Source organism: Molothrus ater, chromosome 3 (genome assembly GCF_012460135.2).
Source record: "Molothrus ater isolate BHLD 08-10-18 breed brown headed cowbird chromosome 3, BPBGC_Mater_1.1, whole genome shotgun sequence".
Taxonomy (NCBI): domain Eukaryota; kingdom Metazoa; phylum Chordata; class Aves; order Passeriformes; family Icteridae; genus Molothrus; species Molothrus ater.
This window is the reverse complement of record NC_050480.2, coordinates 8,381,443-8,399,297: the sequence shown is the minus strand read 5'-3', so window position 1 is coordinate 8,399,297 and position 17,855 is coordinate 8,381,443. Positions and strand designations below refer to the sequence as shown.

Genomic DNA, 17,855 nt, shown 5'->3' with positions numbered 1-17,855 from the left:
ATGGCAGAGGAATCTGTGGTTGTATGGTGGCTTGATGTTGGCTGACAGGAGGAGATGAAGAAATAAGTGCACCAAGATAAAGACAGGGAGATGATTTGCCAAGTACCATAATGGACAAAACAGTCCTAATTTGGGGGAAATTAATTTAGTGTATTGTCACTTAAAATAGATTTACCTTGTGAGATGCAAAGGTCTTCCCTGAGCCCCACCTTTCCCAGGCTCAACATCACACCCTCACTCCCAAATCTTCTCCCACCTCCTGCAAGAGGAGCTTGCAGAACTGTTTCTTATTCTTTTTTTCCCCCCACTCCTAGGTTCTGTTATTCCCTTTCTAGATTTTGATACATGCATTGATACATACATACAACTTTCCATCCTTTGTGCAGTTTTGGGGTTTTTTTAAACTGATTTCTCTTCCCAGAGATGTGAGGAAAACTGAGGCTACTGTCTGCATACCAGTAATTCACTGAAATAATCCCAACCCAACTCAATATTGCACTGGTATTTTTCACAATCTGCAGATGTTCAGCTGTCATGATAAAGTGAACTATCTTGAGTGTAATTGTATGTGTAATGAGGACACTTTGATAAAATTAATGGAAATCACATAGACTAAACTGTTCCCTAAGCTTGATTCTAAGTCTAACATTATTTTTGGTGATGCAACAAGCTCTTTTGAATTGACAGCTTCTTTTTACATATCCCCCAATTAAAAATCTTCTATTTCCCCTCATTTGCCTCATTGTTTAACAATCAATGAGGTTTCTCTATGCAAAGCATTTAATGCTTTTCCATATCCCTCCTGCTAATCTGCCTGGGATGTCATGTTTCCCAGAGGATTAGCTGTGTTTGACTGTGGCATGGACCTGCCTTGCAAGGGTGGTTCTCCCCAGGTGTAGTGTGGGTCATCTCATGCCCACCATACACATAACCTAAATTTATTAAAGTGCTAGAACAAACAACCCCTTTGCAGCCACATGGCCACATTTAGATGGAAATTGAGGTGGTAGGTCAATTTTCACTTTAAGACTAGGTTTGGAGATGCCTGGGTTTTTAAGTGGATGTCTTTAAATCTCACTTGTCTGACAGGTAGTAAGAAATTTACATTTAAATTGTCCAGATCAGGTTCTTATTTGTACTGCATTGTTGGACAAAAGAGATTTTTCAGTCTTCCAAATCCTGCACTGCTTGATCTGACCAACCATAGCACTGGTTCTTTTGTTTCAAATCTGGAAATTCCTTCTGACTACAGTAATTGTCATTTGATCTGTCATTGCTTTTTACACTGTTTCAGTTTGAATATTGTTCAAAATTACTTGATAAACGTGTGTTTGGGCTTTATGTGTTTCCCCCTGAAGAGTGATATCTCACAAAATTGAATAATTTTACTTTAAGGCTGGATTTACTGCTGTTGGTCCAACCAGAAATTTTGATGTTCGTTACACCTTTCTGAATACTAGGAAATCCCATTCCTCCCTAAAGCAGCCCATGTTTGCTCATATAATGATTTAAAAATAAATGTTAAAAACCCCAACAATACACTGGCAACTTACCAGAATACATGTTGAAAATGCTACTTAAAACAAGTTCAATAAGACCTAAAGTTCATATCAAGACTAAATTGGATCTGAGTTTCTGGAATTGCATGTGCCATTAACTGGTTATTTAATTTCTTTTTTGATTGAAGAATGCAAGACTCAATAAAAGCATAATTCTGAGTGAAATGCAAATCAGAGATGTTAGGAGAAATCGTATTTGTAACGAAAACTTGTTTAACAATTAATACTGTGATCTTTTGAAACGCTGAATTATCTGATGAGGTCTGGATTATTTTGTTGATCAGCTACCAGTATTGGGTTTTAAAAGCAACTGCTTCTTGGGGCAATTGTTAGTCAAAAGTGTTCTGATGAGGGTGTTCCAAGAGATAAGGTTATTTTCATATTTTACCCATTAATTTTTTTTACACCCTTTAGCATTTGAGATCTTGCTAAGAGTATCAGAAGTGTGTAATGCACCATTTTAACCAAGCACGTTTGCTGAAATCAGAGTATTAAATCTCAATTTTTCCTTACTCTTACTTTAATCCAGTTTTTCCCATTATTCCAAACTTTAACAGTCTTCTAACCACTTTTCATCTGTTGTGTTTAGTGCTGTAATCTCAGAACATGCAGAAAGGTTTTTCGGTGCAGCGCTGGGGGGGAAGGTTGAAGAGGTGCTAGTGGATTCCACGCAGTTTTTGTTGAAAAAGTTGTTGCTGCAATACATCCTGAAATGAAGATAAATAGTGTAGATTGGCTGGTTGCTGATAGATGCAGGAACATAAAATCAAATAAGGCACATTGTGACCCTTGCAGGACAAAAAAGAAGGATGTGTGGAGCTGACCTCTTGCCAGGCAAATGACTACTACAGAAATGAAGCAGCATCTGGGCAAGGGGAAAAAAAATTCTTTCTCTTAAAAAATTAATGCATAAAATTGTTGAGCTGGTGCAATGATGCATCAAGTCCAACAACCCGCACAAGCACTTTTTTTATCAGCAAGCATGTAGTTTGTGTTCAAGTAGCATGAATTGCCTTTCTGTACAGTGAAGAACAAGCCATTAAGCACCAAATTTAGAATAGCACCCCCTCTCTGTTCCTCCCAAGTGTACTGGCATTTTTGAACTCCAGATTAGATGGAAATATTTCAGGTGTGAGTTGTTGTAGATTTCCTGAATACAATAGCTGCTGGTGTGACCCTTTATTATGGTTTACTGCAGTCTGAGGCAAGAATTGAAAAAAAAAAACATGCTGTGAATAATAAAGACAAACCAAGAATCAATAATGTATTTGTTAAAAAGACTAAACTAAGTAGATTAAATGTGCCAGACATAGTGTCCTGCTTTTTCACCCAACCTGCCCTATAACTTTCTTCCTCATATGTCTTTTGGGAAAAAAGATAAAAGAACAATTTTATTTCCTTTTTTTTTCTTTCACAAGGAGTAAGTATATATTGTTTCAGCTGATTATGTGCTCTTAGGAAATCTTTGATTTCCCTTGGAGAGGAGATAAGAACGGTGCTTCAGTAGAAATAATGTCAGATAGTTTTGTTTGTTCTTGTACGTGGATGGCCTTCCCCAGAAGCTCTGTTGGTTTTAGATAATCCAGCATGGTTTTTGTGTTGCATCTGCTAGAGCAATTGAACATGGCAGAAGTCATTTAAGGGCTAGAGCTGGGCTGGCAACACTCTCTGTGTTCTTTATGTGATTTTGGTTTTTTTTTTCACTATTGCCTGTGGATGTTTCATTCCTCTGAAGTTTCTCAGACTTTCTGTGCTGCCATTTTCCTTCATTTTACTCTGGTGGCTTATGTCCATTACATGCATGTGTTTCCCCTGGCTCTTGTAACTCCTGTCATGCTGTGCTGCCTATTTGAAACAAAGTGCTGAGAGCTCCTGTAGGGGGATAGAATAGAAGAAAATAAAGACAGTGTAGAAAGTAATCTCAGCCCTAAGGAGTTGCAGCTGGGCCAATGATCAAAGATTAGGAGCAGGCCTGACATTACCAGGCCACGGCTGTAAGCAGTGAGAAGAAGATGCTATAAAAGAGTGGCTGGGGTGGCTGGGTGAGAAGGGCACTGGCGTCAGTTGGCTGCTTTGTGAAGAAGAAAGAGTCAGTGCTCTGAGGAGCTGCCCACAAGAAACACCAAGAAGGTCTGGAACTTTTGTGATAAGGAGGCAGCAGCATGGAACCCCTGCAATAAGATGACAACAAGCTCCAGCAAAGCCCTGATATTTTCTCCAACATTCAGCCCTTCTTCCCAAAATCCTACTCCCCATGTTGCAACAAGAGGTGCCATGCTCCCTGCCTCTCCTCCTCTTCCTCCACCTCAGTCTGCTCCTCCTCAGTGTGTTTTCCTGGCTCCCTCTGTCTGCAAAAAGATCAGCAAGAGGAGCAAGCCTCTCATGGCAATTCCTACCCCTTCTCCCCCTGCCCAGCCTGTGGTGGCAGATACATTAGTAGACACCCAAAACTCAGTAAGGAGTGGCACATCAAGAATATCCCTACTTCAGATAAGCCTTCAACTAGAGCCTGCAATCAATAGCAGAAAGCCACGAGGAGCAGCGCTTGGCAAGGTACAGAATCATTACTTTATTCCCACTGCTGAACAGATCATCCCTTGGTGCTTAGAGACAGTGTGTGTCAAGGAGGGCTTGGGATGGTGTCAGTGTAGGTTAAGGAGGTCCAATGCCCTGGACCACACGTTTCAAGAGCAAGTACCAGTTTCAAGTGGAATTCAGAGCATGTGGGTGCATGGGGGTTGGTTTGGTTGGGTTTTATCTCCTGTGGCATTAGCAAGATACTTTAGGAAGGTAGGATTGATTCCTTACACTTTGCTGCACTTGAGAACAACGGGGCATTTTTATTTAAATCAGTGGGTAGAATAAATATTTAACCATGTTGGAATTGTAACTAGACTGAGGCCAATATCCCATTGCTGTGCAATTCAGTGTGTGATGGGAGATTTCACAGCTGAGTAGTGCTTTACACTTTGTTTCAAATTACTTTGGCTGTATTATGTTGCCACCCTAAAACCCAACTTGCTTGTTATATATGGCAAAATAGAAGATTTAACACACTGCGTTAGGAAGCTCATGTACACTTTGAGATCTCTTTCAATTAACATTTCTTTGTACAGTGTTTGTTTCTGGAATAGCAATTCTGGTTATGGTATAAAGTGTATTTAAAGGAGAATGATGCGCTTGAGCTCAGGAACAGCTGTATACATGTGTTTAAACAGCTGTGTACTTTACACAGACATTGCATATACACTCTCATAGGCAGATTTTGTAATTGCAAAACTACCTGTGTGAGTATATCTTCCACTTGCATTTGCATTGTGTAGGCTTTCTCCTCCCATAGGAGAATGCTAATGGCAAGAGCAGTGAGATCTTTTTGCTTTCAGTGTTGCGCTGGTGTCTGTCTGATCTTTCTCCTACTGTGCTCATCTTGAAGCCTAATTTTCTGTTTGGGCATTAGAAATTCCCTGACAGAGAGAAAAGCTCCATCACACAGCACAGTAAACAGCACAGCTACGAAGCAGTTTTGATTTCCAGAGTCTCCAAGTATTGCTTGCTATGTTTTTTTACAAGACTGCCACAGAATCCATTTCTCCATGATGTATTCCCTGCAAGCATACTCCTTTGCAAATGCTGGAAAAATGAAACCAAAACCTAGACTTCTGATAAAAAGAATCTACTACTACTGCAGAAAAGTGAAATTCTTACGCACATGCAGCTCTCCTTCTGAACAACATTATGAGATTTCTTGCAGCAAGGTACTCATAGGGGAACACTCGTAGGAACACTCTTCCTCCTCAGAAGTCCAAGTGCAAATGCATTTTCACTTAAACTTTGTCCCCCCCTCCAATGCTAATAAATATCAAACAATTCAGTAAAATTGAAATCTATTTTTTCTTCAGTGGAATCTTTAGACTTACTGGTGCAAGCCTCTGCTCACATGACCTACATGATTACAGTGTACATCTCTGCTCAGCCGACACTTTAAACACAGTTTAAAAACAGTTATAGGGCAGGTATTTTTCCAATGATACCAACATGGTAGAGCATGAAGTGAATCATAGAGTGATATTGCGTATTTCAGAGAGAACAGCTGTGACCTAGTTCGTCTTGCACTGTAGCCACCTTTTGGCAACAAGCTGCAGCCCTAAGCTGAGCCCAGATGTAGAATAGAATAGAAAAGCACCTGAGCTGCAGATGGTGCAGCTGCGTTGATGTGCTGATCAGACAAGAGGCCCCTCTCAGCCAGCACACCCTGGGCACCTCTTCTGACAAGCCAAGGCTGAGCAAGCCCTGTTACCAAGACAGTCCATGTGTCTTGACCTCCAACTTGTCTTGATTTTGCTGGCTTGTGTGAGTTTCATCATGCTCCCTGGTGCCAGCATCGACCCTGACATAACCAAGGATCCCTGTCTTACTCAGTGCACTTCTGTAAATAAAGAAAGGCTCTCCCTTATTTTAATTCTCTACCAGCTTTGTGTCACTGAATCAGAGCAGAAAAGTTCTTGTGAGTTTCTTTATTAACCACCTTTCCACCAACTGCGTCTGTCATGTCAGTTGAATGCAGGTGGAAATGATTCTTCATGAACTGCATGTAGTTTTCTGTTGCTGCTGAATTTTTTCACTCAAGGAAAATCTAAAAGTTTGCACCTTTCTTCGGAGCAATTGAGAAGTGTATAATGATTTCTTCAGAATAATGTTTTGTTTATGTATTTTGAAAATTTCTTATTTCCCCATCTTTATTTTACATGAATGATAGTTAATTACTGTAGCACTGTCTCTGAAGGATACTGTGAATTGGTGCAGCTTTGTTTCTTGGGGTGACAGAAAGGTTACTGGCTTTTCACAGTACTTAATTCCATTTTCTTAGAGTTAGTTTTTGAGTGGACAGCAAATAAGGTTTTCTCTGGCTGAATGAGTTCAATAAGGCAAGGTAGGTTATTTAGCAGAAGATTCATGGCTCTTCAGTTTAGTCTTCAACATAGCTGATCCATATGAGGGTACTTTCTTTCCAACTTATGAGAGTCCACAAAAATGATCAAGGTAGGAACTTAGCTTGTTTGTCCAGTCACTATGTGACAATGATTATTAAAAAAAAAAAGAAAAAGAAGAGTGAGTGAAAAAAGGCAAAAAGCTCAAGAACAGCAAGACAATAAGCTTTTTGGTAGAATACTATCATCTCTTTCCAAACAGAATGGATTTACCATGGTAATGGAAATCAACATGAATTCATGAGTGAATTCATTTTGACTACTAAAATACATCTCTGACAAGATGATTATATGGGATCAGTTACAAGATTATTCTGTTTATTTCACAGCTGAAGGACAAGTGGATGTATTGAGTTAACCCTACCTCAGGCATGCTGGGCTGTGCATCTCATTTCTTCTCTTTTGTTGTTCTAAGCACTATCTGCATTGTCAATAGCTGGCCTTAACCCACATGGCCATAATGAAGTGCAGTTATTTATCTGTTGGTTGTGATTCAGAAGGTATTTACAATACCAATAATAATATCAGGTTTCAGAACATGTATGGAATAAATTCTTAGTACCTTTTTTCTCTTCTTTCCCACTTATTTCCTTTAAAGCATCTTTGTATTCCGTGCCATCTGGTGCTGATGATTCCCACATAGCAAGTATTTGATGCACGGTGGAGATACCCTGTCATACTGACTGCAGAGATGGCCTTCAGTGCAGTCCCCCGGTTAAAAAATGTGACAAGCTACTATTTGGAGAGCATCATTTATATATCTGTAAACATACTGACAAATTTATAAACTTAAAACATGGAAGTTTTTCTGTTTTAACAGTCTTGTTGATTAAGCCGTGGGACTTGGGGTTGATTTTAGCACACAGGAACAGTCTGCAAACTGTTACATCTTGATATATGCACAAATATGCCAGTGTAGATATTTTTCTGAGGAAAATATGAAAATACATAATGATTATTTGTGTTGATGTGCATTTGGTTCTTTTCATGATTTGCTTCAAAATTAAACCATTAAAACTGGCAAATAAGAATATTAAGCCCGTGACGAGCCTTTTAGAATCCATAGAGAAGGGAACATTTTAAACTGATAAAATGCTACCACTTAGGCTGTGCTAGCAAAAAAGGATAGAGACCTTTTTTTACCAGAAGGAGTTGATTTACAGGAAACATTAGGTATCTCAGTTGAACTGACAAATTATAACACTTATCACTGCGGTTACTGAAGTAATTTTTCTGGATTGACATTTGCTTGTTAGTATTATAGCCCTCCTGTTACAATCTGTTATCTTAATCCTCAGGTAGGTCATATTAAAGTTTGATTAGTTAATACCTGTGCTTTGTTAATGGGCTTTTCATGGGGAGGTGGCATTACCTATTGTAAGTTAGACATTTTTTGTAAGACTGGATCAAGCCCAGTAAAAGAGGCAGATAAAGCTACCAGCATCTCCACAAATTTTGGGAGTCCCTGAGATAGATTTCTGCTAGTTTTGTGTCTCAAAACCCTTGTTGCTTTGTTATGCTTTGAATAACGTTGTGCAGGGCTGGAGTTGGACTCTGTGATCCTTGTGGATACATTTCAACTCAGAATTTATCTGTGCAATATCAGAAAAACATATACCAGCAGTCCATAGAATCATAGACTTATGATTCTATGGACTGCTGGTATATGTTTTTCTGACATTGCACAGATAAATTAGGCAGATTAACAGACATTCACAATTAGTAAATATTTCTCCACTGAATCCCCCAAGCAAAAAGGACTGAGTATTTACACAAGGCTGTCTAACAACAGGGAATTCATTGCATATTTTGTACACTTTGATGAAACAGGACGATTTATGTTCTTTCCAGTTGCATTCCAGGGAAGAAATATAAACTGTAATGGGATATCAGTGTATATCACTAGTTACTATCTTAGTTCTCCTCCACACTCTTCTCCTCTAAAACAGCACATTTATTTCATATCAGATACATCCAAATAATTCTGCCACATCTTATAATGCCTTTGCAGGAAAATTATGGCCATGATGACTGCAAGCACTGTCACAGCCTAGAGCTTGCTTTGCCAGCTGTTTCACAGGTCAGGGTCACAATTTCCAGGAATAAGTTGGTAAAGCCCTGGAAGGAGTTGCAGAATCTTGTAAGTTTAAAGACCTCTCAAAGAAAGCTTTCCTAGGCTGTCACTGTGGGTAGTATCTGTGCAAACACCGACCAAAAGCAGCGGAGTTGAGATGAGGTGCACTTTATATGATGGTAGCAAGGTGCACACCCTGGTTCCTGCTGACTTAGAAGGTTTGCACCCACTGTGCCATCAGCTGTGATGATGAAAGCCGTGCTGTGAAGGATGGCTTCTGAACTCAGAGGGGCTCCTGCTCGTATCCAGGATTTTGCTGTACTTGAGGAGCTGGGATCCTGGTAATGGATGGCAAAATGCAGATGGTGGCAGTAAAATTGTCACTTGCTGAAGCAGCTCTTCAGGAAGCAGACATAGCCTGCCCTGATTTTTGGTATGGGTGGGTATGTTGCCAAGGTGTTTGCTGCGGCAGTGGGAGATGTAAAAAACTTAGTCCAAGTTAAATACCTGTGTCTGTGGGTCGGTGCACTTCCCCACACACCTGTCCATGACATAAACCTGCCAACCCTCTCTTTTTCTCCAGGCAAATAAACACAGTGAAGTCCTGAACCTCATGGCCAATGTGTGCTTTTTTGTGCCCTCGTCCTTTTCAGTATGCTGGAGGAGCACTCACTGCAGTAACATGGCCCAGTGTCACTCATTACTTTACCTGTTTTATCTTTTGTGAAATTGAGCCTTTAGCCAGAATTGCCTGAGCTGCTGCTCCAGCAGTCAGTAAACTGTGAGGCACCTCGAGCTCATTTCTCTCAAGTAATTTGATTCCCACGTGCTTCCTGAGATTGCTTTTTCTCTGAAAGAGGGGATAGGGGTGCAGATGGGAGCAAACCAGAAATGTTATGGCAGGCAAATGTAAGCTAGAGATAAAAACAATGCAAAACTGTGTTTTAACAGATCCCATCTTGGTTTATCTTCTTTTAACCCAGTCCTATAAACAAAAATGTTTTTCTGTTTGAGAATCAGACACACAGGTGCAATGTTTGCAACAGGAGGCTAATTCCATCCTGCTTCTCAATATAGTCAATAAGATAATCCTTTCCATAAAATTTGCAGAAATGTGTGAAAAATGCTAATTAGATGATTCTTTTTGGGGGGTAGCTGATCATAAAAGGCTCTGATGGATTTCAACATATTTTCTGAAATCACATGCAGAATTCAAGGCTGTTTATTTAGGTTGCTGCACTGTTTCCTTTACATTGTGGTGACTTAGTAGTAATTGAAAACCAGTTTTCTAGATAAGGTTCTATTTAAGACTGGTTAGCATGGCAGCAGTTTCTAAACAGTGTACAATTTATGGAGAGATTCTATACAATACCCAGTGCTTTATCACCATTTTGGCCAGCTATCCTGCTGCAAGGGATTGAAAAACAAGCCTGAAAAGTTAATCTTGCTGGAGGGAGAATTGTTCTGAAAATAAACCATTCAGTGCATAAACAATAGTATATCAGTTGTCTGAAATACGCGTTTGTCCCTCTGCACGGTGTGCATTTTATGTCCAGGCAGAGCTACCACACTCAGCGTATGGAATTTCTGTGTGAAAAAGTCCCAGTTTGTCAGCTAGGATATTACTAATTTGAGCAGATGGTCTGCTTAGAGCTCTGTTATTTTATGTTATGAAAATGAGGCTGCTGGAAGTCCCCGCTCTGGGTTTCGTTAGTGGTCGTTAGTTGGTGTCATGAGACATATGCCTTGATGACATCAGCAGCATTATTAAATGTTACAAGAATTTGTTTTCCCAGCAGCAGTGGAAGTATCCACAGTAACATTTGTAGGGTCTAAGCTAGTTTTCTATCTTGGACTTGGTAACTATATTTTTTTTTTAAATGTCAAAATATGCTTTATTGAGAAATGTATTCGAAGGACGCACATGCTTGTAGTAAATTCCATGGACCTGGGTAAGGCCCCATGGAGAATCGAATAGTAGGAGCTGCTGAGACAGCAACATGAGTTCCTGTCTCCCTGACCCCCGCCCCAAAGCTTGTCTCTGTAACCCTATAGGCTATGATACTTAACCCTTACTATTGGTCAAATCTGCATCCCCCCTAACCCTATAAAAGGGGCATACTTTAGCCCATTCAACAGAAGCAGAGCTGTCACTGGACCCTTCACAGATTCCTTCAATAAAACCATCACTGTGGAACCGCCAGGAGCTCCTTCTCCTCTCTTGCCATCTGCTGCAGCCTCAGCCAAGGGCACCCTACCTAGCAAGCAAAGAGCTGATATCCTAAGAGGGTTTGCAATCACTATAGAGCTGATAATCACCCAGCTTGCTAAGGGGGTCAGCCCGCAGCATCGGCCTCCAGCTAGCCTAGCTTTCGGGCACCCTGTCCCCCTGAGGACTGGGCTCCCGGGCTATCTTGCACTGCTTGATAATAAGGCCAGAATAGAGGCTTTATTATACATGCTAAATGTTGGTATTATCCAAAATTGACTATTTTGCTTGTTTTTCTTGACGAATTGTTGTCATCTGTCAGTTCAGAAGAGTACACATGCTGCTGGAGGAAATCTTTGCAGAGTCAATTTACAGGGAGTGATGTTTTGGGAATGTGATTCAGTGAAGGGATTTTGGTTTGGGTTGGGTTTTTTCCTAATCTTGCGTTGCACAAAATCTGAAAAAAGGGTTAAAGAAAATATAAGCCAAAAAAGATGAGGATTTATAATTTTTTTTGCAGTATCTGTGTTTCAGCTTATGGTGCAAGGGTGATGTAAGAAGGGCTGTATCTACACAGCTGTATGTCAAATTTCATGACTCTTTCTAACCCTGCTGCTTGCTTGTCCACTGTGCCTGCAGCTCCACCTCTTCAAAGCCTGTTCTATTAATCTCACCTACTGAGAGAGATTCATGCAGCTTATGGGGTTTTATTTTTAAATCCTCACAGAAATGATTTGCTGCCCCCAAGTTAGGAATTTAAAGGAAAATTAAATTAAGGTGCCTAAGTAATGAAAGCATACACGGATTTGATAGGTAGAAACCATCAAAGCAAAAAGTCTGTATCCCTGGAAAGAGTTTTGTTATTGTTTAGTGCTGGGGGGAATTACTATTGCTAATGTATCATGCAACACAAGGTCTTAAGTTCATATGCTTATGCTTCATGAATTCTTTAATTTCCAAAGTTGTTTGTTATGATTCAGCTCATAAATTGTGAGAGATTTCCAAATCAAACATTTCTATCTTTATAAGGCCTATGGCACTGGGGTCATAGTGTGGTATAGTTTTGCTGACAGATGGATTAAAAAAAGAAAGCCTTGAGAAAGCCCTTATGCCTCAAGAAATGTCTGAATTTTTCTTGCTGCCATGAAATGTAAGCCCAGTATTTGTTACTGTGATATATGTGTTGAATGCTTGCCTGCCCAGTATGGTACATGTATAGCTCTCTATTGTTTCTTCTTCTCTTGAGCAGTGGACTTCTCTTAACCAGAGTCAAGGAAAAAAAAAATCCGATAAAGCATTGTTGTGCCTATTTTCAATTTATTTAGCTGGGGGAAAATGTAACAGATGTTGCCTAAAACCTTTATACAAACCTGTGAAGAACGGAGTTGACCAACTGAAATTCCAAAATATTTTAAAGAATAGGAAGAAAAAAAGCCCAGATTTTTGTTTTCTTGTATATAAAAGAAATTATACCTTTTATGTATGTCCCATTTCTTCTCTTTTTTAGGTTTTCCAAATGAGCCTGCTGCTGTCATTGCCCTTAGCACTATTAAGGAATGGTTAAGCAAGAATCACAATGAGGTATGGAACAATTATTTTTTTCTTTTTTTTCAGATTTCTGTTTAAGGTTATGATCTTTGACTCCAAAACTGTGAAAAGAGCAAACATAGGCTTGAGCCTTGAAGTCTTTTATTATTTAGTCTTAAGACCAGTGAAGTCAGGTCAGGACATTATAGCCAGGGGAAGATTTTTATATCTAAAAGCTATACTAGAGTTCAAAGGAAATACCTGTGTTTGAAACCATACTGTGCATTTTCTGTGCATTTCCTGTGCATTGTAATCTCTCCTGGCAAAGCAGAAGACTGTTCTCTTCCTAAGCTGTTTCTGAGTGTTGGAGTTTTTGGGTAATAATGAGGAGATTCTTGGAAAGGAAATGTGCATACCAGTTGTCAGTGGAAAGGGCCACCAAAGGTCAGTGGTGGGCCAGAGGTCACTTTTACAGTAAAGGCCTGTAGGTTTCTATTTTATGTTTTCATTAATTTTTTTGTTTACTTCTATTTAGTGTCACTAAATATATTATTTCTTATTAGTACTGGTCATCTTCCAGTGGCAACATAATAGTGATTGTTTGTACAAGACGAAAAATGCTTTTAACAGAATGATCTGCATCTCTCCCCTTTTCAGTGTTTGTCTTTCTCTGTTCCTAGTGTTGGATTGGAGAAGTGCAGCAAAAAAGTGGCAAAACAATTAAAATCTTCATGTCCTAAAGTGACAGTCTGCCTGTTTCCTCATGACCATAGCCAGCAGATTTCAGACAGTTAAAGTTGGTTGGTATTTGGTCTGAAAACATTGAACATTCAGTGGAGAAGCATTGCATGCAAGGACATAATTAGTAATATTTTTCCTCTAGTATATACAGGGGGCCTATTTTTTCCCAAGCATCTGATATGTCAGGGTATGAATTTAGTGGGTTTATGTGGTTTTGTTTGGTTTTTTGTTTGTTTTTTTTTTTTTTTTGCCAAATTTGGATTGAAAGGAAATAATATGTTGAGATTTGAGTAGTACAGTGAGGTTTTCAAACCTGGAGGTGCACTGAGGAGGACATACCTGTTTGGACACTGATTCTTTGCAGCACTGAGTACTTGGTTGTTGTGGCTTTTGCTGCTGTCACTGTTGCTTCCCACAGCTAGAAAGCTGAGCAGTGAAGCAGGAGTTTTGGGTGGACAGGCTTGATTTACACTATTAGGGCCTAAATCTCATCAGTTTACCTCTAAACTTATATTTTTGGGATCTTTTCTGTTTGTAATTTTAATCTTGATGTGTAAGGTTAAGACCAATATGTTTGTGGTGCTTACCATCTTGTAATTGCTCCTAGCTTAATTTTTACCTCATCATTTAAAAAATAGGCCAAAAGCTTTGGTTTTGTTTTTTGCTCCAGAAATAAGCTTTTCTTCCCCAAAAGCTGAGTCTGTATTTTATATGCACCTCCTGCCTTGCTCCTCACAAACTTCCATTTAACCAGAATACTTTTAAATAAGTAGCTGTTGTTTATAATATTTGGACAGTGAAAGGAGCCCAGGCTGTCCTAACTACAAAGCAATTATTTAAAGTTATCCTACTCATCTTACACCACAGTTTTGTTTTTTTTTCAATTTGGACTATTACAGCTTGCATAGTTGTTGTCTTAAATGTGTTTTTCCTAACATCCTGAGTCCCAGCCTCGCCAAGCTGAGGGCTCACTCTGTTTGATGCACTTGAAGACATATGGGTGGTGCAATTATTGCATATTACTGATGATGATGATGACTCAGAGCTGTTCCCCCAGAGTTTTGGTTGATTTTCAAAGGAAGTGGAGTATTAGGTTTCTGTCAAGATACATTTTGAGGGTTTGGTTATCCACAGCTTTGTACTTTCTCACATGAAGCTTACTATCTTCCTAAGGTTTTTCCACCATCCATTGGCTGAAGTTTTAGATTATTGTATACTAGCATGTTTTACATGTTGTAAACAGGGCAGCAGCAAAATAAAGATACTTAATTTTATTGAGGACAGCAGTAACTTATGCAGGAAAATGGATCTTTGGGAAGCATACCATTACTGGGTTTCTGTCATTTAATGCATATAGCAATGTGAGCATAGTTACCTGGTTTAAAAGAACTGTGTTGTTGTGGAACCACAACTGGTTCCATAACTGGTTGTTATGGAACCACAGAATGTTTTGCACTGCAAGGAACCTTGAAGTGCATCTAATCCCAGCCCCTGCTGTGGGCAGGGATGCTGCCACTATACCAGGCTGCTGAGGGCCCCGTCCATCCTGGCCTTTAACACTTCCAGGCACGTGTACACTTACTCTGTTGGATTAGATTTTGAGTAGTAATATTATACACTACCCAAGCTTTTCCCCAAAGTAACTCATCATACAGCAATGGAACTAAGGGACTTTCTGTGCTTTAATACAGTCTCCTCTTGTTGCACACAGCCATATGATATAGTCCTTTCTACAAAGTTCTGTCTCAAAGACAGATCAATTCCCACTACACCCACTGGATATTTAAATTCACATTTTCTAGTCTGGGAGCAAAACCTCTAATGATCTGGCATGAGGGCAGCTTTTCAGAGTGCTGTCTGCATCTCATTCCTGTTACCACTGAGCAAACCTGCTCTCTGGTACTGCCTGCACTGTCAGGATGAGTTGGTGTGTCCTGCTAACAGCCTCTCCTGAACAACAGAGGCCTCCTACACTTGGCTCTGCCAGAGTTAAATTAATCAAAGTCAGCTTCTTTCCCTCAGCCTCTGTTCTGCAATCTGCCTGGCCTGTGAGAAGGTTCTGCTTCTTTAGTCCCAAAGGTGTCTGGCAGCCAGTCGTGCCCTTGGACCTAAGGTCTCAAACTCCTTGATTTTGGAATGTGAGTTGACTGATTGAATTCAAGAAGTTTTAGTGCAAGATAGAGAGCATGCTCACCAGGGAAGTTGCCTCCATATCAATATACCTGGCAAAAACAGGTAGGTGAATAAGAAGGAAAGCTGACAAATTTCCAAGTCTTTTGTTGTGCTCTACATCAGCCATGTCTTGTCTGCCTTCCAGCAACCCAGGAATCTGTGACAAATTTGGGAAAGATAAAGGAATATTCTTGTTTTCACCCCTCTACTTTCTGTATTACTTCTTTCCTTTGATGGCGTAATGAAGATATTTTAGATATTGATATTAATTCCAAATATAAATAAAGCAGTTGCTGTATTCCTTAGTCAGCCCAGAGGCCTGAAAATGTAACTTGAATGACTTTTGCAAGCTGTGTTAGAGTCCTGCAAATTCCTCTGTCACAGTATTTAAAAGACAAGTGATTTGCATTTAATAAAAGGTTTTCTTATCCAAGCCCATGGTTGTGCTTGACCCCTCAGGTGTTTGTATAAAAACTTATTAGCATGCTTAACTCTGATGTCACTTAGATGAATGTCTCATTACCATGCAAATGGAGTTAGCTGCTTTCTGAGGTTAATTGTTACAAAGCAAGAGAGAGGTACTTCTATTGTAATTTACTCAACACACAGCCACCATAGTCCAGCAGCCTAAAACTCAACTGCAAAAAGTTGGTCTTGGAAAAACAACCATATTTTAAGTAGTGGTTTGGACTCAGTTTTGTGCAGCAGCAGCACCCTTCCGCTCTTGAAATGAAGCCCTTAGTCAAACTAATCTCTGGCCATGCTTTACACCAAGGTTTGCTGACTTGCAGCCAGGGGGCAAATCTAGTTTAGAAGCTGGTAAATGGTGTTATGCTGTAAGTGTAGAAATCCCTTGGAGCAAACTCCCCAGTATGGCCTCAGTCAGCAGTAGTGGTTAATTTACTGCAGACCACCTAGGCTATCTCCTTAGCAGGCTGTGCTCACACTTTGCACAAAGTGCTCCAGAGGTTTAATAGAATTCTTCAGAGCACAGAATAGAACTGGAGTTCGCTCTTTAGGAAATTACAACCTGGGATTCATTTTAAAACGCACATTAAGCTTTTAAAACAGGTCAGAATATTTGTTTCTGGGATAATTTGGCAAGGTCTGAGGTGTTACTAGCTGATTTCCTGTATCTCAAAAACATTATGACAGCTTTAAGTACTGGACCCCCTACATTATTGGGGGTGATGGGGAAAGGGTTATCTTTGGGTTTTTGTGGGAGATATCTAGAAATGTTTACAGTGATAAAAATTATCTACTTCTGCTTTGCTATGTTTCTCAAAAGGGTGAAAAATAAAAAGACCTCAGTGTGTGCCTTACCATAAAATACACTGACATGAAAGCCTCAGGACTTTTTCACTGCTCAAGAAAAGGCTTTAATTTAACAGCACATTTAGTTCAAAGTATTGTTCTTTCTCTTGCACAATATCTCACAACATTTAATACACACCCTGGTAGAACAACTAGGAAGGTGCAATGGCAATGTGTGTCTGCCAGTGAAATAACTGATACAAATTAAAAGCACATAAATGAGAAATAAATAGACACATTCTGGATTCCTTTTCATTAGACTCATTGCTGAAGAGAGATTTTGTTTCTTATTTTGCCTGAAGTACATGAGACTTAGGTCCTCGTCTTTTAGCAGGTAGTTATAAATCATCCCGCAGCCAAAAAAAACAGTGAACATTTCCAGCAAAGCAGGATGAGCCAAATCCCAGTCCAGCTGAAATTAGTGGAACTCTGTTTTATAGGGGGTGGGGAGATGGTCAGGATCACGTTTGCTGTACTCCTCCTGACAAAAATGTTCATGAGGAAGCCCCTGTTTCTCTAGTTAGGCACACTCCAAGATTGGTGTCTTGTACTTGTGCTTCCTTTTGTATTGTGCTCCATCCAAATATGGTGTGTGGGGGTATTTTCCACTGCTAAGGTAGCTAAAGGTAGGATATATCATGCACCCAAAATGGTGCTGGGTACTGGTGGCCAGTTTGGAGAGAGATATTGTGATGAGCAGCTGCTGCCTGGGAGGGCAGAGCAAAGGGAGCTCTCTATTGCACAAAGCTGGCTTGTCTGAAAGATCATTTAAATATTAATTTTATTGTATTTTTAATTTCTCTAACCCTCTTCTTTTTGTGGTCTCAGCAATCTAATTCTGGCTCTTCATTCTTCAGAGACAATTAAACAAAGTGGCATCTAGAGATGAGGTCTAGGCTTTATCTCTGCAGAAGGATGCCAATGGAGACAGTGTGTCTTGGAGAATGTTGCCTGATGCAGTTCCATTTAATGTAACCTCAGTTAGATTTCCCTAGGGCAGAGCAACTAACTTTCAACATGTATTCCAGAAAGGAGTGGAGTAGCTAGCTGGCAATATTTAATTAATGAAAGCCAGTATAAAAAAACCCCAAACATGTATATTAATGCAAACAACTCCCCTTAAGACAGCATGACTTTTACTTTTGCTTTGTTACTTTTCATGTTTACAGTTTTACAGTTGTCAACAAAACCATGTGAAATTTTGACAAAAATATACGTGTTTATGCCTAAGGCTATATCTTTTAGTTTGGGCTTGCAGTGACATGTATTTA

The 17,855-nt window shown here is 39.7% G+C and overlaps 1 protein-coding gene across 4 annotated transcripts in view; it reads left to right on the top strand.

Annotated features, from left to right (window-relative positions):
* Window positions 1-17,855, top strand: part of MACROD2 (mono-ADP ribosylhydrolase 2) — an 851,816-nt gene that overhangs the window by 586,159 nt on the left and 247,802 nt on the right. For all 4 annotated transcript variants that reach the window (XM_036379362.2, XM_054514164.1, XM_036379361.2 and 1 more), the window contains exon 8: window positions 12,338-12,411. In XM_036379362.2, coding sequence (XP_036235255.1) covers window positions 12,338-12,411 — 74 coding nt within the window. The remainder of the gene's footprint in view (window positions 1-12,337; window positions 12,412-17,855) is intronic.